This window comes from Sclerotinia sclerotiorum, genomic scaffold, assembly GCF_000146945.2.
Source record: "Sclerotinia sclerotiorum 1980 UF-70 scaffold_7 genomic scaffold, whole genome shotgun sequence".
NCBI lineage: Eukaryota > Fungi > Ascomycota > Leotiomycetes > Helotiales > Sclerotiniaceae > Sclerotinia > Sclerotinia sclerotiorum.
Genome location: NW_001820829.1, coordinates 352,598 through 375,260, shown reverse-complemented (window position 1 = coordinate 375,260; position 22,663 = coordinate 352,598). Strand labels below are relative to the sequence as shown.

Below are 22,663 nucleotides of genomic sequence, written 5' to 3'. Positions count from 1 at the left end.
ATAAATCCTTCAATTTGATAATTATATGAATGTGTTAAAAGGAATGACCTCACACAGGGAATAGTGGGAAGCTGATAGGGCAGAACTGAGGTAATATTGGTCTAGTAGGTAAATCTCTCTTCTAAGTTCTACGGAAGTGCGAAGCTCTCTGTAAGAGAGCTTCTCAATCTAGTCCTAACAGGACTAGTGCCCTGTGCACGTGCTACGCAGGAACCATTCACTTTAACAGAATGTTTGAATATGTCAAAACATCCAATATCAAGTGATTAAATTAAATAACTTGAATGTAATAATAATCTAAAATATATAATATCATTTGACTTACAATATAATGTTACGAGGTTTGCCGTCTAGATCACGTGGAAGTGCTCTAGGCTCTCGAGGTGGTTTATAACTAGGCGTCAAGCAGGGACTTAAAGTAATGACAATAATGTAATTCGTAACTAATAGTAGAGTATACTAAATGATTGATCTTGAGCACGAAGCTCTATACAAAGGAAATCCATCTTGATTATATAGACCTTCGTGCCGTATGTCCCACCGTTCCCCTCGATATAAATCAGTGGGACTAGTGTGACCACGTGACCTCTTGTTTAGTCATGTGATGCGGGGTTTAGTCATAACTGAATACCGTCGTAACAAGAGAAGAAAGAGAAGAAAGAGAAAGAATGTGAAAGGGAATGATTAAGAGTTCAATTAACTACCCAGTACTTTGTGAGACTTCAACCTCGTTAATATACTCCGTGCTCCATACCCCGCACTCGGCTACAAACCCCCACTTCCCCACCCGCCCCCTAATACGCGATTGCAGTAGTATTATTAGCACCTTTATTTTGTAACTTATATTGGTCGCAACACTTTTCCATCCACAGTATAACCATATCTGTGATATCATTAAGCTAATATACACTTTGTAGTAGGGGTTTCGACCAGTGTCCATCAATGTGATGTCTGCACCCAAAAAAGAAGATGGATTTTCAGATGCGATTATCAAACCAAGCGGCCATGAAAGAAAATTTAAGGTCTAATCGAGAAATAGCCATCTTTTCCTTTATCTTGCCGACACTCTTCATTGGTTATCAAGGGTATATTCACTGTTTGCCAAAAGATCTATCTGTGTCTGATATCTTTTGCAAGTGCCTAGTAAAGAAGCAGATTCATCTCTTTATAAGGCCCTCCATGCGATATCAAAGAGAAATTTGCTTCTGAGGAGATCTGTTTGTGTGGCCCATCTTTTGTGAGCGCCTAGTACAGAAGCAAACTTTTTCTTTACAATGTTTTGATTCCTTTATTTTCAATACTCTACTTATAGAGCTTGCTTTCCCACCGGTTCTCCACGATACAACCATCAAGATACATCAATTCCCAATAGTTTCTCTGCAGACTGCAATTCATATTTAAAATTTTCCATTGAATCCTAGCAGCATGGAGAGGCCACCGGTATATGAACACTTTCAAGGCACTACCAAAGAAGAACTCGCTTTATATCGCCCAAAAAGCCCAGATTTCATACTTTGCCAGGTTTGTGGATTGGACTCCAGCCAATACGAGCATAACTCGTATTTCAGTCATGTCAAGGTTTCAATGTATTCTTCCAGGGGTATATGGTCTATTGGTGACAAATACGTTATAAAAGAGAGACCAAGAGTCTATGGGGGGGATCTGTGCCCCCCGAGTGCGGATTATGCGGTAAGTAAATTACTAGCTGAGAAAACAAATGTTCCTGTAGCAAAAGATATGCGTACCTGGGAAGATAAAAATAGTGATTGGTACTGGATGGAGAGGTGCCCCGGCACAACACTGTTGGAGGCTGGGAATTCCCGCTCGTTGACTTGGAAACAACACCAAACAATTGGCTATGAATTGGCAGAATATCTAGTGGAAGCACGCAAATTTACATCGACAAAACCAGGGGCTCCAGATGGTTCGCGAAGCAGAGATAAACTCTTAGGTGCTGAATACTTCGCCGTGGATCTCATGACTGTCGATCAAGAAGAATGGTGGGCTCGTACCGAACCCCGTCTTCGCAAACACCCTTCAGTCATAAAGGAATGGAAAAAGACGTTCGAGGAGAGCTATCTATTCAAGGAAGGAGACAAATATGTACTTTCCCATGGAGATCTCAACTCAGCTAATATCATGGTAAAAGATGGACATATCACAGGTATCATAGATTGGGAGCATGGTGGTTATCGTTCAGAGTGGTTTGAGTGGAATCAAATGAGAGGTAATCCAAAAATAGCGCAGCGGTTAGCAAAAAATTCAGAAAAAGGTAAATGGAGGGACTTTTTCGCGGCGAGAATGGTCGAAATAGGCGCGAATGTGGAGATGCCCGATGAAGTCTATAAATACATAGAAACTTACAGGACTTACGTTAGGGAGCCTATGGACATAGAATGTCAAACTTACCCGTACGAGCAGCCCAATAGACATTGGTATAGTAAATGCACCAATTATATGCGTTATCTATCAGAGCATGGATCAGCAGCTAGCCTTGTTCAAAAACGAAAAATAAGGGAAAAGGAGGAAGCCGAACAGACAGCAGTCATGCTAGCCTTCAACAAGCTAAGCCTCAACGAGAAGAATAACTTCTTGGCCGGGAAGTCGCAGACGGGTTCTGGTAATTGTAAAAGAGTTGATAATAGCCGGTACTATAGATAGTCGTTTTCTATCACGTGAGTTACACATATGTCAGATTGTATGTTTTCTGCGTCTTTTTTATTTTCTGTTGCTATTGGCTGGTACCAATTCTAATTGCAAGATATGTGGAGCCTCCATTTCGAAATTTTTCAATTTTTATGTAAGAAAACCAGAAAAGGTTAACGTGGTTTATCAGGACCCTGTACACTTTTATCTCAATTGTCCACATTCCATTGAAATAAAATTACAATAATATTATAAATTAGAATTAAATTATATATAATTCAAAGATCAACTAATGCTAGATCTAATTGATAAGTTCGTGCATTATATGAAGCACTACCACATTTGCTACATCGTCGTATAATAATTTGTCTCCTTGTTAAAGAATCATCATTTGTAAATTCGTTGTATTGTATTTGATCTTCTATATTCTTTTGTTTTAATATATTATATCTATCTTCTATTGAAAGTGCTTCTTTTTTTTGTATTAAAGCTTTTCTAGCTCTCTAATGTTTACTAAATGCTTTATTTATTTTGTGGAGATTATAAATCTCAATAACTAAAAATGTATTTATATAAATTAAAAACTTTGTATTTTTGTTAAGAGGTTTGCCGTCTAGATCACGTGGAAGTGCTCCAGGCTCTCGAGGTGGTTTATAACTAGGCATCAAGCAGGGACTTAAGTAATGACAATAATGAAATGCAATTCGTAACTAATAGTAGGATATACTAAATGATTGATCTTGAGCACGAAGCTCTATACAAAGGAAATCCATCTTGATTATATAGACCTTCATGCCTATGGCTAGTCAGGACCGCTGCGCGGTCCTGGACAGCCAGCGTTCCTGGACAGCCAGCGTTCCTGGACAGCCAGCGTTCCTGGACAGCCAGCGTTCCTGGACAGCCAGCGTTCCTGGACAGCCAGCGTTCCTCAGCGGTCCATAACGTGACTTTAATCACGTTACCTTGGTTTAGTCATGTGACGCGGCATAGAAGATAGCCGTTGTAACAATTTTTAACCAAAGTTATAATTGTTTTAAATATTGAAGTAGATAAATTCTTTTGATGTTGAGCAATATAACTTTTCACTAAAATAAATTAAGAAAAAGCTTCAATTAGATTATAAAGTGTTTGAGATTGTTATATATTAAGATCGATTGATATTGATTTATTTAATCAAGTTGTTAAAGTGAATGGTTCCTGCGTAGCACGTGCACAGGGCACTAGTCCTGTTAGGACTAGATTGAGAAGCTCTCTTACAGAGAGCTTCGCACTTCCGTAGAACTTAGAAGAGAGATTTACCTACTAGACCAATATTACCTCAGTTCTGCCCTATCAGCTTCCCACTATTCCCTGTGTGAGGTCATTCCTTTTAACAGAAGTTATTCGAATATCTAACTTTGAAAATACAATTTCCGGATTAAATAGGATTAGTCCAGCTTCGCGGAACTTAGTTTTATCATTTGATATAGATATTGCTTCGATATATATAATTTTAAAAACTTGAAAAAACTCGATTTTAATAATATAAATGATATACACCTTGATAAAGTTCTTGATTTATCAATTATATAAATATTTTAAAGAACTAAAACAATCAATATCGAGTAATTTGTTATGTGACGGTTGTTATCCCACTAGTAGCTCACGTGCACTAGCCCTGTATATAAAGACCTTCTTACTTAGAATCTTTTTAATTCTTTAGTTTTAGATTCTAAATAATTGAATTGACTCCATTTACGACTTTTCCGTCATATAATTGAATTAAATATAAAAAATGAAATAATAAACTAAATAATATAATATTATTGTCACGATTCACCATTAGGATTGATGGTGTTACGATGGTAGCAAACTGATTAATTAGGAGAGCTTAGGCCGTGTGCAAACACGATCAGATTTCATCGAATTAGTATGTGATCTTGGTCACCTGAAGATCGTATGCGCACGCACCATCAGAAATCGCGTGATAAGGAGTCTTGAGGAGCCAGAAAGCTCCTAGGGGCCCCCTTTATTGTTCAGTATATAGTCAGAGTAGTTTCATAGTTTAGGAGCTTCGTGCTCAACTTAGTTATCAATTAGTTTACCTACATTCTACTTGATCTAGTAACGACTTCACTTCCAAGTGAAGACTAGTGATAAAGCCTTAACCCACAACTACCAATCAGACGAAACCTCAGGCAGCCGCTGCCTCCGGTACAGTATCGTTACAATTATATTTCTTATAGTATTCTTGAAATATTGACGATTTATAATTTTCATACTCATTAAACATTAGTATTCGATATCTATTTACTTTTCTACTTTTAATATATTTGATAAAGTATTTAATTTATTCAAGATTTATATTAAAAGATTGGGTGGAAGAGGCCTCTATATTGACTATATTACTACGTCTGTAGGCATATTAATCTCCTCTTGGTATCCTCGGAGGGGACCAATATGCCTGCTTATGGTTCATCTAATCTAGCCTGTTTAGGTAACCGTATTACTAATCACGACACGTGATTAGTACCGGTAACTTCTATTCCTTTTAACAATTTATTTTATTATTTATTCATTTATTGATAATAGATTTAATAAATCAATTATATAATAAAACATTTTTGATATATCAATTTGAAAGATGATATTTATTTTTTATTATCAAAAACAAAAATATATTATAATTTTTGTTAAAGTGAATGATTCCTGCGTAGCACATGCACAGGGCACTAGTCCTATTAGGACTAGTGCCCTGTGTACGTGCTACGCAGGAACCATTCACTTTAACATTTTAAAACATTTATATAATCGACAAATCGAGAACTTTAAAGTATATATTATTTATATTATTAAAATTAAATTCTTTCAAGTTTTCAAAGTTATTGTGACCAAAAGGGTGTTTATAGACCAGCAATTGTATTTAACTTAGAATCTACAGGTGAAGAGCACCTGTAGATGAGGATAGCTACTCTATATATACACAAATGAATGGCCTAGCCGCAATGGCTAGGCAAAAAGAAGTCATATTTATCCCTCCAATGATCTTACTTTACCGATAACCATTGATACCTAGTACTTGTCCGGATCTGATCCTCAGACCACCTAAATCGTATACTAATCCCGAGTAATCGTATCATGTGTGGACATGGTTAATGTACCTGAGGTTTCTTATATAATAAGGGTGGGAGGAAAGCAGGGGTTTCCGTCACATCTATTCTGTTCTACACAAGGTATTACAATCATATTAGAGCTCCATTTACTCATACTTATAAACATTTAGTAGAATCATTTATTACTATGGTGTTACATTCGACCACCTTGTCCCAGTAGACGACACCAGTTCACAAGTTCTTCAGGTTAATATCGTTGAAGTCGAAGACGACACAGACGGTATACGTAATACAGCATAATAATTTCGTTCTTGGCCCGACGAGCTATATTAGAGAGCAGGTGTTAGGTGCGCCGAAATGCTGTTCGACAAGGAAAAGGACGAGTGACAGGAAAGAATTGATGATGCAGTGAAGAGGAAACAGGATGTGAACGAGAAGGAATTGCCCGAGGTGCTAGAAATGAATTTAGGTTCAAATGGAGTTTCGGAGTTAGGCAGCGAAGTTCTATTCGCTCGATTTTCCTCTTTTGGGCTTCTAGTTGGTGTGGAATCATTCATTTCCTGCACAAATTTAAAAACTTTGAACATTTAAGTATACAAAGATTATTTGGCGTGTCGATACGAATAGGCCTCGGAAGTTTTGCATAAACATGATATTACGTGCTATAGTATCCACAAGTCACGAAGAGCTATTGGAGTTATTTAGAACCAGCGATAGGGAAATAGAAATAACCAGAACCCGGGGGAAAATACACAAGATATCATGACTTCCATCTTCAACCCTCTCATTCATTCTTCGGTCTGGCTTGTCTTCGCATTAATTATTCGAAGCTTCAAGGCCGCACTTGAACCCGCCCAAGACCTCATGCCAGAAACCTTTTAAACTGTTTTCTGGATTTCCAGGCTGGCGATTTAAGCATCGGTGATTTGTCTAAAAGGGACGCATTGTATAACAGCAAGGAAAATCAAACAAATGACAATCAAACATACATTTTGAATTCTCCACGGGAATATAGAAATACAAAATATACAGACATACATTAACCACACCATTTAGTAGACCCTAGATTTACCCTTCGAACCAGTAAAAATGTTTCCTTGATCTTTCTCGCTGGGTATGGAAAGCGATAAATTTTGAAGCTCTACGAATGTTCGTTTGTAATTTGCTCGGGCAGGGGGCCATGTTGATTGAAAGATATTCGAATTTGGTGAAGACAAATATAGGCTTAACCCTAATATTACTGCTAGCTTCCCTTAGAGATAGAAACCTCGGCTAAAACAAGCTTGCTCGTTATTTCAAAGTGTAGCACTTAGATTTGAGAATGAGACTGTTGTTTAGAAGGTTCCTTATTTCTGCTAATCGACCCCATGTAAACAACTAGACTATCGATATGGATCATGGAATTATGGCTCCTTTCACTGGGCATTTAGATAGAAAGATGTAACAACAGGAGAGCCTCGCAGACTCGAGGGGAAATTCTGGTCTGCGAATGTTTTGGTCCTTGAAAACACGACTATAATGCTTAAATGCTTACTTTCCACAGAGACGTCATACATGCAGGGCTACATGCAGGGCTACTTGCAGCTAAGGGATTGGAGCTCGACATGAAGAGTGAAGATTTTTAGAAGTGATCTCTAGAGTTCGGATCTAGCAAAAACAATCATATTGGGCGGGAGAATTGGATTGTGATGGAGATAAATCGATGAAAATTTATATAATAACGTTACATTGAAGTGGAATCCCGTCGTAATTAATTGGCAATTCAAATAAAGGATGCTCGCAATTATTCAGATTGTGTATTAATATAGTTAAATGAATGAAAAGAGCTCAAATACTGACTTTCTCGGTCAATCACACTTAAAAAGGCCAATCAAAGTTCGAATCTTAAACGGTGATGTGAGCACGTGATGTTCATGAGCTGTGTAGTTATTTGTTCAGGCATGCTGACTCAGCATCTTCGAACGACAATATTCAAAAATGTAATATGGTCCGTGCACACCGCATCAAGAAATTTGTCGCAGACGCGATGTAAACGCGCAGAGCAATGGGAACTCATTCAAACGGCCCTACAACATCCCACTACACACAAAAACGTTTTGTTTGTCGTCCTTCTTGCCAATCACTCCTGTAACTCCAAAGCAGATATCCAAGAGACCTTCAAACATGCAGGCACCGGTAGTAGTGATGAGTAAGTTTGAAAGCGTTTGAAGCTCTTCTTTGCTACCCCTCATCCTTAGAAAATGGCGGGAACGCTGACTATAGCTTTCAGACACCCAGAGTGGTGATAGGCAAACTGGCCGAAAAGCCCAGATGTCGAACATTACCGCAGCCAAAACGTAAGAGCTCTTCACAGCACCTCTCGAGCACCCCGCCATTTCAACATTCAGAACTGATATACAACAGTGTTGCAGATATTATTCGATCATGTTTAGGCCCCAAAGCGATGCTGAAGATGTTGTTAGATCCTATGGGAGGTATAGTTTTGACAAATGACGGACATGCCATTCTTAGAGAAATCGAAGTGTCACATCCCGCCGCAAAGAGTATGATTGAGTTGAGCAGAACACAAGATGAGGAAGTTGGAGATGGAACTACTAGTGTTATTATTCTTGGTACGAATACTCCTGGGAATTCAAAATAATTTGGGCTGATATTTTCTAGCTGGTGAAATGTTGGCACAGTCTCTCCCACAATTAGAAAGAAATATCCATCCAGTTGTTATTATTTCCGCTTTCAAGGCTGCGCTGAAAGATGCTCTCGAGATTATTGAAGAAATTTCTCTTCCAGTCGACATCAATGATGACAAGGCCATGTACCAACTCATCTCATCCTCGATCGGCACAAAATTCGTTTCCAGATGGTCTGAACTGATGTGCAGCTTAGCCCTCAAGGCTGTACGAACAGTAACCCACGAAATTGGAGGTGGCAAGAAAGAGGTTGATATTAAGCGTTATGCAAGAGTTGAGAAGATTCCAGGCGGAGAAATCGAGGACAGTAGAGTTTTGGACGGTGTTATGCTGAACAAAGATATTACCCACCCGAAGATGAGACGAAGAATCGAGAATCCAAGAATTATCTTATTAGATTGCACACTGGAATACAAGAAGGGAGAATCACAGACAAACATCGAGATTAGCAAAGAGGACGACTGGAATAAGATTTTGCAGATTGAGGAGGAGCAGGTCAAGCTTATGTGCGATTCTATTCTTGCTCTCAAGCCTGATCTGGTTATTACGGAGAAAGGTGTCTCTGGTATGTTTGCTCGCCCGGTTCCTTTTTAGCTTTGGCTCATGAACTTTAGATCTCGCACAACATTACTTGATGAAGGGCAACGTTACCGCACTGCGTCGTGTCCGAAAAACAGACAACAACAGAATAGCTCGTGCAACCGGCGCAACTGTCGTCAACAGAGTGGACGACCTGCAAGAATCTGACGTTGGAACCCAGTGTGGTCTTTTTGAGATCGAAAAGATTGGTGATGAATACTTCACATTTTTAACCAAATGCAAATCACCCAAGGCATGCACTATCTTATTGAGAGGCCCATCTAAAGATATCTTGAACGAAATTGACAGAAACTTGGCCGATGCCATGGCGGTTGCACGAAATGTTATGTTCCATCCCAGATTATCGCCTGGAGGAGGTGCTACTGAAATGGCTGTAGCTGTCAGATTGGGTCAACTCGCAAAGAGCATTGAGGGTGTACAGCAATGGCCATACAAGGCTGTAGCTGAAGCTATGGAAGTCATTCCAAGAACTTTGATTCAAAACGCTGGGCAAAGCCCGGTTAGAGTTCTCACTGCACTGAGAGCAAAGCATGCCGAAGGTGGAAGTTCATGGGGTATTGACGGTGACAAGGGTACTTTGGTTGATATGAATGAGTACGGTGTTTGGGAGCCAGAGGCTGTCAAATTACAAAGTATCAAGACTGCAGTTGAGGTATGTGATTCTATGCTTGTCACTTTTCAAACGCTTGCAGCTAATTTATTTCAGTCTGCCTGCCTTCTCCTGAGGGTTGATGATATTTGCAGCGCGAAGGCAGCAAGAGCACCAGGCGCACCTGGCGGTGGGGAGGAATAAATCTTCAGATGTTAGTGTATAAAAAAAAGCGATGTTGATATGGTTGAGCATACCCTTGTAACCATGGCATAGAGCTCACAGTTCATGAATGTTTGTTCATGCTCATGGTAAACGAATAGAAATCAAGCCAATACACCCAATCTGACCTTTCTTCCAATACTCGTGACCATCCTTATCCGTGCAGAAATGGAAAATGACTGGGAGAATTGAGCTCATGTACCGTCGAATGCCTGTCAATCATCGTCGTGGATGATGACGCCGACTTGTGCTTGCCCTTCCCCAACAACTTCTATTCCAGCGTCCTCATTTTTATCATCTACTCTGACATTCGCATCAATCCTAGGCTTGATCTTCCCTGCCTGTGCCCCAGCACCACCAGCACCACCAGCACCAGAAGTGTCACTCTTGTCGCCTTTCTTCTGTCTTTTCCTTTCCCTCTTCTCTCTAGCCTTCCTCGTCTTCTCTGCATCCTTCTCCTCCCTCTCCCTCTTTTCCCTCTCCCATTCCTCCGCCTCCGTTTCTCTTCTAACCTCCTCATCCATCCCCTTCAATCTCTCATATTCCCTTCTTCGACTCGCCTTGTACACATGGAACTCCCCCGATCCAGCTCCTGCAGAACTTCCTTGCACATTCTGCACTATTTCAGGGACGGTTCCCGATACCTTCACCACTGGAGCCGCCGTCTCGGAGATTTTGCGTTCGGGTGCGGACATCAACTTGTGAATTTGAGAGGCAGTTTCTGAACGAGGGGAAATTGCACGACGTTTGAGGGGGCGCTTAGAACGTGGGTCTGCGGAAGTGGGAATGGATTCGGGGATGTTTTCAGACATGGTCGAGGAAGCCTTGATGGTATATCCGTTTATATGAATTTATATGTGGACGCGTGTTTTTGACTGATACTTTTTCACACCAAAAGTTTGTGTTGTAATTACGGATGCAAGGATGTATTATAAAGTCAATGGCAGAAGTTCCATTGTTTGTCCAATGTAATTATTGTTGTGTCAGGTAGTGAAGTGATTTTCAGTTTCGATGAACAAGGTTTTGCTTTATTTACTACAGCCTTGTCTGTCTCCCCGAGCCCTGACTAATCTGAAGTCTACCGAGTAGCCCCGCCAAATACCATTCAGATTCATACGGAGTATATCTTTTTCGTCAAAATCACATTCATCAAGATAAGAGGATACGATAACAAATGATCAACTAGGAGAGGCGGCAACTTGAAACAACTTGCACTGTACTTTCCTCCCGGTATTGTTACAGAACAAAACCAATCCCCCTTCGCTTGGAGTTACAAATAGAAAGACAGACAAAGTCTTATTCGGATTTCGCTCTATTATTACCTAAAACTTTCCCGTACAACACACAAAGCCCTGGGAACGGAAGGCTGTGGCTCTTATCTGCCATCATGGGAAAACCTCGCATGATCATTTTAATCAGACATGCACAATCAGAGGGAAATAGTATGCTCCCATACTTTCTTTCGTGCATGAGGCTACAGCCTTGCTATGGGTCTCTAGCTAACATATCCAGAAAACCGCGATATTCACCAAACCATACCCGATCACAGAGTAAAGCTCACTCCTGAAGGCTGGACACAGGCTCATGAAGCTGGTTTACAACTTCGAAATCTCCTACGTCCAGATGACACCCTCCACTTCTTTACTTCCCCCTATCGACGAACCCGTGAAACTACAGAAGGTATTCTGTCCACCCTGACCTCTGACTCCCCGAGTCCTTCACCATTTCCCAGGCATTCTATAAAGGTGTACGAAGAGCCTCGCTTGCGTGAGCAGGACTTTGGTAATTTCCAACCATGTAGTGCGGAAATGGAGAGAATGTGGCAGGAACGAGCAGATTATGGGCACTTTTTCTATAGAATCCCTAATGGAGAGAGCGCAGCGGATGCATATGACAGAGTAAGTGGGTTCAACGAGAGTCTGTGGAGACAGTTTGGAGATGATGATTTCGCAAGTGTCTGTGTTTTAGGTCCGTTTTGCCCTCTGGACTTTTTAGGCACAATTTTGACAAGACTGGATGGTAGTGACTCATGGGCTCATGTCCCGCGTCTTTCTGATGAAATGGTATCATTTCTCAGTGGAATATTTCGAAGATCTCCGAAACGTCAATCACTGCGAGTTCCTCATCATGCGCAAGTCTGACGATTCTGGAAAATACATATTAGAGAATCAACTACGCACATGGTCTCAGCTAAAACAGGAACGTCTTGCAATTGCCGCCGCCGCCAAGACCTCTTCTTCGACGCCCGAAAATGGGCAAATATCTGAAAAGGATAAGGAAAAGGAGAATAAATTGCTAGTGGCAGGGCGCTCCCATGTGGGACCTTCTAGCCCTATACCAACACATAAGAGATGGGGTGGTTGTCCGAATGGATGCGACCATGGAAAGCATCACTACAAAAAAGAGAACTCCATGCATGCAATGCAACTCAATGGTCGCCCAATCCTCTCAGCGTCTACTTCATCAACACACATAGAAACAATTGCATCCCGGCGACCGGCAGCACGTCGCTGGCAATCTTCCTCCGATGAAGACGAGGACGACCCCAGAGGTAAAGCGGGCCCGCCTGAATTAGATGTTCAAAAGAGTCTTGAGGAAACAGTTAGCAGTCCCGATGGAACACCCAGTTTTATCAGTCTAGAAGACCGATTACGTAGTCGCATTCAAAGTCCCAGTGATTTGCTTGGCATACGCCACGGTGGTAGAGATGGAGGTGGAAGCGCTAGTGGTGCTAATAGTGACGCCGAGTTCAGCGCAGAAGAAGATGTTAGGAAAAGGCTAGCGAGGGCACGGAATGCGAATAATACGTTGGGTATCTCAGTGTTATCGCGGAAATTGACAAGAGAAGAATCAAGTGGGATGGGAAAGGGGGTCAAGGCTGATGCTTTGGGGGATCAAAGTGATGATGGAGATGATGATGCTGGTGCACAGAGTGATGAGGGTGGGGAGCCGAGCCCCGAACTCCTTGAGATTCAACAAGCTGAAAAGTTGGACAAAAGTATCAAGGGGAGCGTCTACTAAATCTAAGCTGTGAATTTCCTACAACGATGGGATCGAAGTTCGTGGCTTCGCGTTTTGAAAATCGGACGAAAAAGTACAATAGGCATAGTGTTCGTCACATACCAGTTGAACGAAAGAACTGGATAAAAACGATGACTTTGATTAAAATGCACATTATAAAATTATAAAATGGAAAGATGATCAAATATAAATTTATATATATCACTCATAATCGCCCAGTTTCCTTTCCGTTTCGTTCCCGCTTCCATTTCCATATCCTAATTAGATTATTCACCCATCCATCCAAAGCTCATTTTTCCCTGCCAGAAATTCGTTTTTCGCTACCTGAAGCAGCTATACACTGCAAAAATAGACGCCATGAAGAAGATGGCATTCCATCTCATAGATCGTGTCGCATATTATCATAATATATCATATCATATCACCTCACCTCATACTCATACTGATACTAATTTGAAATTGTAATCATCTTCATCCGTTGACGAGTTTCCACCCCTCATTCCCATCCACCCATCCAAAAAAAAAAAAAAAAAAAAAAAGAAAAGAATAGGGAAAGCGAGCTCGAGGATACAAAATTTATCGCACAAACCCATTACCAGCAGTAATGACATGTATTAACTAATTCAACTCCCTTCCTGTTCGTAAAAACCCGCTTTTCTCTCCTTTCTCATGCTGGCCAAAAATTTTATTATGAAAATTCATCTCTCATTGCGGGTGGGTCGAAATTTAACGCGAGTCCGAGACTTAGGGGGTTAGCCGAAACTAAGCTCTGCGCGCCAATTGTTAGTATAGACATATACACTCAAGAATACGAGCGAGAAACATTGGAATGACATACCAGCATAAACAGGAGCCTGCCAAGCTTTTGCTTTAGGTCTTGCTTTTTCCTGTCCGGCGGCTTTGCCTTTCCCTTCGCTGCTTTTGCCGCTGCTCGTTTTCGTATTGATGCTTACACGATCACCTTCTCTCGCTCCCATCGATGACAAAGGTATGCCGTTATTCACTACGGTGGCTACTCTTTCTACGCCGTAGATTACACCTCCGTTACCAAGCGGGAGGTTTGCCATCGTATCCCCGGCGACGGAAGCACATGCTTCTGCCGCGGCTCTTTGGCTTGCGAGGCGCAGTTGGTCAAAGCCAAAGTTCCACTGGTCTTCTGTGATTCGGGTTCCGCAATGTATCTCTCCTCTTTCTGAGTTATTGCCTCCAGGATTATCTCTTAAGCCACAATTCTCTGTCAATATGGCGTAGATTCTCTCCTGAATTTCGCTTGCTGATGGCCTATCGTTTGGTTCGGGTGAGAGCATTCGTTGGAAAAGTGCGATTAATTGAGAAACACCTCGAAAGATCTTGTCTTCCTTCTTTGTGGCATCTTTGAGAAGTGTATTCATCCAGCTATCTACTTGTCCCAGGTTCTTATGAAAGCTTGAATCTGGAACTCCGCCACCATGACCCGAGGTCTTGTGCTTGGACGATCGATGCGAGGCAAAATTCCTCGTCGATCGCTTCATAAGAAATGTGATGATTTCGGTGAAGATAGCCCCTAAAGCAAATACATCGGCCTTCTGTGGATCGTGTCTACCAGCTCTGCTGTCTCTTCCAATGTGGCTTGGACCTGAGCCTTCTGATCGCGAACCAGTCGAGACTGTATGAACAGATGATGAATCATTTGACAATGGCATTGTAGGGATTTGAAATAAAAAATCAGTAGGGACACAGGCTGACCTGCTAGATGCCGGTGGACGCGACGATACCGACCGGGTATTGGGCAGGCTAGAAGTGGAGGTTGCCGTATAATGGTTCTGTTCCGGGGCGGAGTAATCATAGGCCTCTTTATCAAAGCCACTTTTTTCCTCGATAGGGACATGTGTAGTGAAGACGCCCGAATCTCCCAGAAAGATGTGATTGTCAAGGTCGAGCATGATATTTGAGGGCTTGATGTTACGATGCGAAAGACCTTTGCTATGAAGAAATGACACAGCTCCAGCCAGACAGTGAAGCCAATTCAAAATAAGAACACGGCGGTCCTGCTTAGCTAGGATTTTGAAGGATTGAGGTATAATGGTGAGAAAGGATTTGAGCGAATTGGCGTTTGCTGGAGTCAAGAGTAGGTAGCCCTTATCCTGGTGGATATAAGAAGCCCATAATGACGTGAGGTGTACGTGGTCAACCCTTTTCATTGCTTCGACGCCCGAGAGGAATTCCTCGTGTAGCATTCGTTCTGGTGAGCTACCTAGGAGTATTCGTCGGCGTAAAAAGACGGTGTCTGGCCTGCCAGGTAAATGGACCTTATCAAAACTGTTCGCAAGAAGACTACTTACTGTTCCAGCGGCTCTTTTTTCGACTGGCTCTAGCGGTACGACTTCTACATCATCGTAGTATATATGTTCGCCTTTAGCGACATATCTTAGGAGATAGTTGAATTGACGCTGGAAAAACTTCTTCTCTAGCTTTTCGTTTCGATCGTAGGTCAATTGTAGTCTTTCAACTTGGTCCATCGGTATCGGTAGATCATCATCGCCCCATGAATCATCAATGACTCCAAATATTTGATCAGGCACACCCAGCTCCACCAAGATCAAGAATATCTTTTTCGCCTTCTCTTCAATCCATTCCATGTATGTGTCATCGGTCAAGCCATCACCGAAACCCAATGGCTCATCCAGACGCTCTTGCTCGTCTGGATGCAATTTTGATGAAACAAATTGTCGTGTAACGGTGGCGTGAATTCTTTCCTCATCCCACCACATTGTAGGCATGTCGTCCAAAATCCCATTTGAGGTCCGGGGGACACCAGCACCGGCGAAACTAGCATATATCTGAGGGTTTGTACTAGCCTGTTGTTTTCGGTTCATAACCATCGAACTTCTTCTGTATTCCATGGCTAGGGTTTCGAGAAAATTGTTCAGACGGTTTATGGATTGACAGCGGAGGCAGAATTGTTATGATTGGTCGATGGCAAGTCAGTGATAACAAGTTGTGTATAATTTATGAGAAGTGGTGCGAGAACGGTACGGAGAATGGGATGGCGAGAGTCAAAAACATGAAGGAGCCCCTAGTTAACAAGCATATATTCTACTTTTCGTTGATTGCTTCGGTGAGACAGAAAGTCCTAGAGGATACTTATTGGATTCATGCGCATCAGATGCAATCTTGAATTTCACGAACTACTTGATAGCGTAAGGTATCGAATTTGTCGAAAAGATTCAGCAATAGCTTTATCGCTATCCTTGCAAGCTTGCCCGGCTGCTAGGCTTCTTATCGAAGTTTCTTTGACAGCAGATATCAAGTGAGACAAGCCTTATTCCTGGATAGAGAAATCACCGAGGCAATCTGAGGTCTTGGTTTGGATCCGGATTGTTTTTTGGTTACTCAGGATTTGCAGTTTGTTTTGACGGACGGAATAATGATGTTATGTAGCGGTAGATATCACTTGGAAAGTATGAATCATCTAGACGGTCAGAAAAAGTTCCAGATATCTGTGTTGATATGACAGATCATGTTTGGGTATGACTTGGAATGACTTGTACCATATTCTTGGCAGGGTTGAAGAAATACAAAATGCAAAAGCTCCCTTGGAACTATGAAGAGAACTCATTGTTGAGACCAATTTTGCCACGAGGCTTTTCCGCGGTTATCTACATGGTAGTGTCAATGCCATGCTACTGGAGGATGCCTCATTGCATGCGAAGTACATTATTGGCAGTTATTTTAATAATCCTCCGCCAGCTACTCATTAGCTTCATTCTTCGAAAGGGTACCTCTGTGCATCGCTTCTTCGTTAATCCTGGGAAATTCTTTAAAGAGTAGTCTGGAAGGATCTCTGTTCTGCTGTTCTCTCAGCCGGGGCTCTCATGGTCGAATAACCCTGGAAAGCGTCTGTCTGCTTCAATTTTGCTGCAGATGATCCCGAGGTCACGATAAGCTTTGATAAGATTAGCAGATAAACGTATGGAGTACTTGGATTCGTATTGGGGTCACAGATTATGCGGGTGGTCGATCATCACTTTTGCAAGGCGGAAAGGGGGACTCACTAACAATGAATGATCTAGTGATACTAAAAGGCTAAGTTATATGATAATGATATCTGTCACTTCTCAACCTCGTTGCTGTTATAAATGAGAAGTAATGAGAGGTCATTCCAAGCCATAGGATATCAAAATAAGCAGTATAGTACGCAATCTGTTGCGAACACTAATCGGGACGGATGAAAAACATAAATATATATATATATATTCGTGATACCATTCGACGTACCGAACCGAGGTTCCTCTCTTCCGCGGGTATTTGTGTGATACCTACGAAAGCTGGGGATGTATGGAATATCCGGTCAGTGAAAAGCCTCATCACCATGATGAACAAGACGTCGACTGGGCCTAACTAGGAGCGGCTCATCATGTTGGCACTAGAGCAATGCAGTCAGTCAGGTACGTACTCGAACATAAAGGATGGTCGGTTCGGAAACATGATCTGAAAATGTCAAAGCTCGACCGCTGGGAACCAGATCGGGCTGAAGTCATACGACACTCAAAAAAGGTAGGATGTGTATCACAGGAGGTTGGTAGAGGATATGCGATCAGCCGTAGCTAATGTGTATGGAAGTGAAGCTGAACCATAGCAACGACCCGAGATTGTAATTTCCAATTTTCCATGAGAACCAGATGTTGGTCTGCAGAGCCTACTTACGATATTAACGTGCATCATGCAATTTTGAATAGAATGTGAAGAGAGTTGCGTGATAGATGTATGATGATGAGAAGAACAAGCTGATGCAAAGGATTCTTTTCCTCCTCTCGCGTGAGTAGTATTGAAGGGCATTTCCCCCCTCGTTTGTTCTCCTTTTTCTCCTTCCGGGAATGAAGCATCGTGCTGTCGCGACAACTTGCAATCGCACCCACTCACTCTTGCCTAATGTAGAAAGCACGTGATAATGTACAGCATGCCTTTCCATCCAACTAATGTAAGACTTACTTTACCTACCAACCTAGGTAGGTATTCAGCTCTTTCCAAGCTCTTTCGAAGTACATAAAGAAATCTGATTCACTGCTCGATTGATCAACTTTGGTTATTCTTCATATTTTCATATGTTATATATAATCTTAATCCATTGTGTCTAAGATCACTTCCAATCCCATACTCTGCAACGACGTACGATTACTTATTCATATCCGCATGATTATCCATAAAGCATTTACATACCCAAAACATCAGACCGTGGGTATCGATTTCTTATATCGTCGCGGATTCATATCCAGATTCACCCACACCATAACGCCGACGCTAAAACACCAACATTACTTGGCCTTCGTGATGACCAACAATGCAACCAGCACCCCAAAAGTTTTGGTGCACTACACCGTGATGAGATTCGTCATTGTTACATCAAACATAGATACTACGACGCAATCACAACTTCCCTCTATCGATTCAATCTCCTCGAAAAGTGTCAAATGTCTGAATTTGAGCTTTCAAACCATCGTTGATGAGATCCAAGCAAAGTCGAGATGCTGTGGTTGTGTGAGCTTTTGTTCATTCCACTCGAAGATTATACTGACGTCTAGGGACATCCTCAAGAAGCCAACCATTTTCCAAAGCTTCTACAGCAGCTTCCAATCTTGCAGATTGATAACAATGATATTCCTTCTGCAATGCCAACATTCTTTCCCAGCATTCTGCATCGGACTCTTTTGGGCTGGCTAAAATCCGTGACCTCATAATGTCTGGGAGTTCATTCGAATTTTGTGCGAGGGGTGAAGGACTTCGAGTGTCTCTTCCAGGTGTCGATCTTGTGCTACGAACTTCGCTTTCACAGCTCCTTTCTCGTGAAGAATTTTTGGAAGACATGATTGAACGGTATTGAATCAGGATGGTGTTCAAAAACGATGATAGTATGCTGCAAGACACGGTATTGAATGTCGGAAAGGCCAAATGGGTTTGGGAAGAAGATACCATAAGCAAAGCAAAGCAAAGCAAGATGATTCAACATGGCTAATGTATATATATACATACACACATATATGTCTGATATTTCTTTTTTAATTGCGTATCCACTTCCGGATGTCCCGAGCTTTTTATGGCACCTTGATGACCATCATGCTCTCATTTCATTGCATGAATGCCATATCAAATGCCGGAGTATGGTGTAGAGCTTATTTTGTCAACCAATGATCATCGGGCGCACCAACCAAAAAGCGTATGACAGCAGATGCAGACAAGCATACGAAATGACTCAGGTTATTGCAGACCATCTAGACTTTGGGCAAATTGAGGGGTTGTCGCGGGAGCTGTTTGAGGTTGTCAGCGGTTAGCATGTTGCACCGAATCAATTGCAAAGTGAGTCAGCCCAACGGTTTCCTTTATCAAGGGGGCCTCGGTGACAAGTAGGGAATTCAGGAAGTGATCAAGAAGACAGGCAATGTGTATCATCTTCACCTAAAATGTTGATAAGATTTTCTACTTTTGAATGATGTTTGAAGACGACGGAAGCCAAGGATGCACGACGATTAGCATGCATGTTTTTCGGCAAATGAGTTTTTTAAGTGGGGGAAAACAACATGATTTTTCTCATGATACCACGAACAAGCTTTTTAGGTTTTTGAAAAAGTGGTCACGATCAAATGGACCCCATGCAGATGATCTTCATCATAGAATTCCTTCAAGGATCTGGCTAATGCCGCACCGAGACCAAATCCAATCTAGGATTTCACGATTATTGTTGTTGTTGTGCCTGTCAGATTGGGAGTCACAGCGACGAGAAGAAAAGTTTGGCGTCATGAATACAGCAAGGTAAATCCTAGGTAAGGTTGGCAGTTAAGCCTGTGTGCCCCGCGGTCTCCGACTTTCCCGATGCCGAAAACACTTGTTTGCACATAACAAGCCTTACATACGGTTACAAAGTACGCGAGGATACATGCAATACTCGGCGTACATATCACGCCACACGGCATGTGTTTATAGATCCGCAAATGGGCACATACAATTCATTTGAGAAGAAAAATTTCAGAAAGCTTCGTTGCATCCCGAACGATTCCTGACCAATGAAAACAGTCTTCCGCATCGGGGATCACAGTTCTTGCTAGGGAATCGATGCGACAGTTTCTCATGCTAGGATGCATCTATCCATCCAATGCAATCTTATTCGCCTCACACTGGACAACATCCCCAATTTCATTTGCATTAAACTCGACATGATCTTAGACGTCATGATCGATCACGCTTTTTAAGGTTTTTTGTTGTTATGAATCTGTTCCGCGATCTTTCTACTACAGTAAGGTTTAAGGTTTGCTAATTTTGTACGAACATATCTTGATGGACTCGAGGAAAGAAATTCATCATTGCGGAAATCATTCTTCATGCTACTTATTACTGGGTTCGAGCCTAGTGGCTGCCCAACTTTCTATCCCATGTGATAAGTTCGTTCTTTTGGAGCCCCGAACAAATTTAAGGCTGGAGTGGATGGATAAAACTTTTTCAAAAGATCCATCTTGGCCAATGAGCGGAATCTCATTAGTATACCCCCAACTTATTATTATCCTTGAGTTCATTTTCTAATCGGCGGGGCACTTTCGGATGTGTTACATTGAAATCGCAGTGCAGGAAATATCGCTTAGGATGAACAGAAGGAAGGCGAGAATTTAGTCGTTTGCTCACACTAATCTTCACTTAGAGGGCATGATACAAAAAGGTGATTCCGGTATGAGGAATTAAATCCCGGAATTGGTAACATTCTTACGAGCGTAGTAAGTCCCGTCACTCCAGTAGGTACTTCCCTTTATTTCAGTATCTTGGAAGGCTGCCTTGATGACTCTAGAATTTTTGGGAAAGTTCACATGCTAGTGATGACGACCCTTGCCATGACGTGCAGGTGCTAAGGCCCTAAGTGAAGCTTATACCAGCTCCACGTTTTGATATTGAAAGATATCAATATATGAATGTCATCACATTATGAGTTTCTAATCGATATGTTGAATATTTGCTAGCTGGAACTTACATCCATATGCCCAAAGTGTAGTATGGTATTCTTAACGGCAGATATATTTGTGTTATTTCAATTCCCTCCCCAAAATTACAATATGATCAATATTTGCAACAGGCTAGAGATAATGTTCATCTGCATTGAGATTTGGAACTCCCACTCCGCCGGAGTCGATATCCTGGATGTGATGTTCCTTTCCGATAAAGACATTGTAATTGTTGAATGGTATTTGGAATTGATTGTATGCTCCTTGTCTCTACTCGTCCCCATCCTGCACGCCTCTTTGTTTGTCTCAGATTGTCGGGTGGTTAGGTAGTCGGGTAGTTCCCTAGATTCCTTTTCATTGCACATCTTGATTTTGATTGTTTCTTTCACGTATGTAAATTGGTCTTGTATGCTTTTTCTCTCGGATAATTGATTAAGTAGTAGAGTTTATTATTCCTATGAAACTTTTGGATTTGGAATTTATAACTTTTACATCTAAGTTGGTATCAGGATATCTAATGCACAATGTCTAATTCTGACGTAAGTGTATATATATAAAGTGATGAAAAATTCATCATTTCATCCACTTGGAAGGTTCAAGTGATTCTACACACTCCAAGTTAGTCGGCTTATCTTTGAGTCATTTTGCTACTATCAGTTTTTTTGATATGAGGTCTTATAAGGTCTTTTGAGAGGCTCGATGTTCTAATTCATTATTAATTCTATTATATCACACTTTAATTGGATTCACGTATCTGTCACGAACCACGACTATTATTATACAATAAAACCAAGTATCGGGGTTTGCGCCGCTGTTTCCCGCGGTTCCCTTATCGATAAGGAATCCTAGGACAAGTGTCCTAGGATAAAATGTGTCCTAGGATAATAACGACCCTAGGATAAACGGTTAGGCAACCACATAGGTATGAAGACAAGTGTCCTAGGATAATAATTCCCCCAGGACAATTATCCTAGGAGCTATATTATCCTAGGTTGCGAATCGTCCCAGGATTAGTGTCCTGAGGCAAGTAGGGATCACGTGATGGAGCCTCCAGGAGCATAGGCTCCTCAGGGCTCCAGGAAAAGATTTAGTATATAGTCAGAATAGTTTCATAGTATAGGAGCCTCGTGCTCAACTTAGTTATCAATTAGTTTATCTACATTCTACTTGATCTAGTAACGAATTCACTTCCAAGTGAATACCAGTGATAAAGCCTTAATGTTACGATAGTAACAACTGACTAATTAGGAGAGCTTGGGCCTTGTGCAAAAGCGATCAGCTTTCATCGAATTAATATGTGATCTGGGTCACTTAGGATCGTATGCGCACGCACTGTCAGAAAACACGTGACTTGGAGCTTTTGGAGCTTGAGGATCCAGAAGGATCCAAGGGAGCATGAATATCTATATATTCAGTATGGATTTCCTTTGTATAGAGCTTTGTGCTCAAGATCAATCATTTAGTATACTCTACTATTAGTTACGAATTGCATATCATTATTGTCATTACTTTAAGTCCCTGCTTGACGCCTAGTTATAAACTACCTCGAGAGCCTAGAGCACTTTCACGTGATCTAGACGGCAAACCTCGTAACAATTATATCAATAATACTAGGCGGCTGGGGAAGTGGATAGGATAGCCAGTCTTCCGACTTTGGGTTTTGGGTTTGGTTTTTTTGTAATTACTCTGGTTGTAAGGAAGGAAAGAGAAATGGGATGGATGGATGTTGTGTTTTGGTTTCGGGTGGAGGGAAATATTTGGTTGTATTTAAATATACGGGAATGGAGGATATGCGATACCGCATAGAATGAAAAGGTTCTTTTTGCCGTGGAATTGTTAAGCTTA

At 41.5% G+C, this 22,663-nt stretch overlaps 7 protein-coding genes across 7 annotated transcripts; 3 read left to right on the top strand and 4 right to left on the bottom strand.

Moving 5' to 3' along the window:
• Positions 1–1,425: 1,425 nt before the first annotated feature.
• SS1G_05738 (predicted protein) lies at positions 1,426–2,661 on the top strand (the record flags this gene model as incomplete). The annotated part of the gene is made up of 2 exons (XM_001592766.1): positions 1,426–2,249; positions 2,430–2,661. 2 exons carry the CDS (start codon positions 1,426–1,428, stop codon positions 2,659–2,661), a joined length of 1,056 nt encoding a protein of 351 aa, XP_001592816.1.
• Positions 2,662–7,901: 5,240 nt separating this feature from the next.
• On the top strand, positions 7,902–9,818 carry SS1G_05736 (T-complex protein 1, gamma subunit; the record flags this gene model as incomplete). Its single annotated transcript, XM_001592765.1, has 6 exons — positions 7,902–7,926; positions 8,008–8,074; positions 8,142–8,350; positions 8,400–8,990; positions 9,040–9,677; positions 9,732–9,818. The coding sequence occupies 6 exons, from the start codon at positions 7,902–7,904 to the stop codon at positions 9,816–9,818; spliced, it is 1,617 nt and encodes a 538-aa protein (XP_001592815.1).
• Positions 9,819–10,051: 233 nt separating this feature from the next.
• On the bottom strand, positions 10,052–10,648 carry SS1G_05735 (hypothetical protein; the record flags this gene model as incomplete). Its single annotated transcript, XM_001592764.1, has 1 exon — positions 10,052–10,648. One exon carries the CDS (start codon positions 10,646–10,648, stop codon positions 10,052–10,054), a length of 597 nt encoding a protein of 198 aa, XP_001592814.1.
• A 575-nt stretch (positions 10,649–11,223) lies between these two features.
• Positions 11,224–12,857, top strand: SS1G_05734 (hypothetical protein; the record flags this gene model as incomplete). Its single annotated transcript, XM_001592763.1, has 3 exons — positions 11,224–11,278; positions 11,349–11,804; positions 11,914–12,857. The coding sequence occupies 3 exons, from the start codon at positions 11,224–11,226 to the stop codon at positions 12,855–12,857; spliced, it is 1,455 nt and encodes a 484-aa protein (XP_001592813.1).
• A 688-nt stretch (positions 12,858–13,545) lies between these two features.
• SS1G_05733 (hypothetical protein) lies at positions 13,546–15,739 on the bottom strand (the record flags this gene model as incomplete). The annotated part of the gene is made up of 3 exons (XM_001592762.1): positions 13,546–13,619; positions 13,696–14,980; positions 15,179–15,739. The coding sequence occupies 3 exons, from the start codon at positions 15,737–15,739 to the stop codon at positions 13,546–13,548; spliced, it is 1,920 nt and encodes a 639-aa protein (XP_001592812.1).
• A 917-nt stretch (positions 15,740–16,656) lies between these two features.
• On the bottom strand, positions 16,657–17,210 carry SS1G_05732 (predicted protein; the record flags this gene model as incomplete). The annotated part of the gene is made up of 2 exons (XM_001592761.1): positions 16,657–16,782; positions 17,115–17,210. 2 exons carry the CDS (start codon positions 17,208–17,210, stop codon positions 16,657–16,659), a joined length of 222 nt encoding a protein of 73 aa, XP_001592811.1.
• A 1,074-nt stretch (positions 17,211–18,284) lies between these two features.
• On the bottom strand, positions 18,285–18,809 carry SS1G_05731 (hypothetical protein; the record flags this gene model as incomplete). The annotated part of the gene is made up of 2 exons (XM_001592760.1): positions 18,285–18,364; positions 18,413–18,809. The coding sequence occupies 2 exons, from the start codon at positions 18,807–18,809 to the stop codon at positions 18,285–18,287; spliced, it is 477 nt and encodes a 158-aa protein (XP_001592810.1).
• Positions 18,810–22,663: the final 3,854 nt, after the last annotated feature.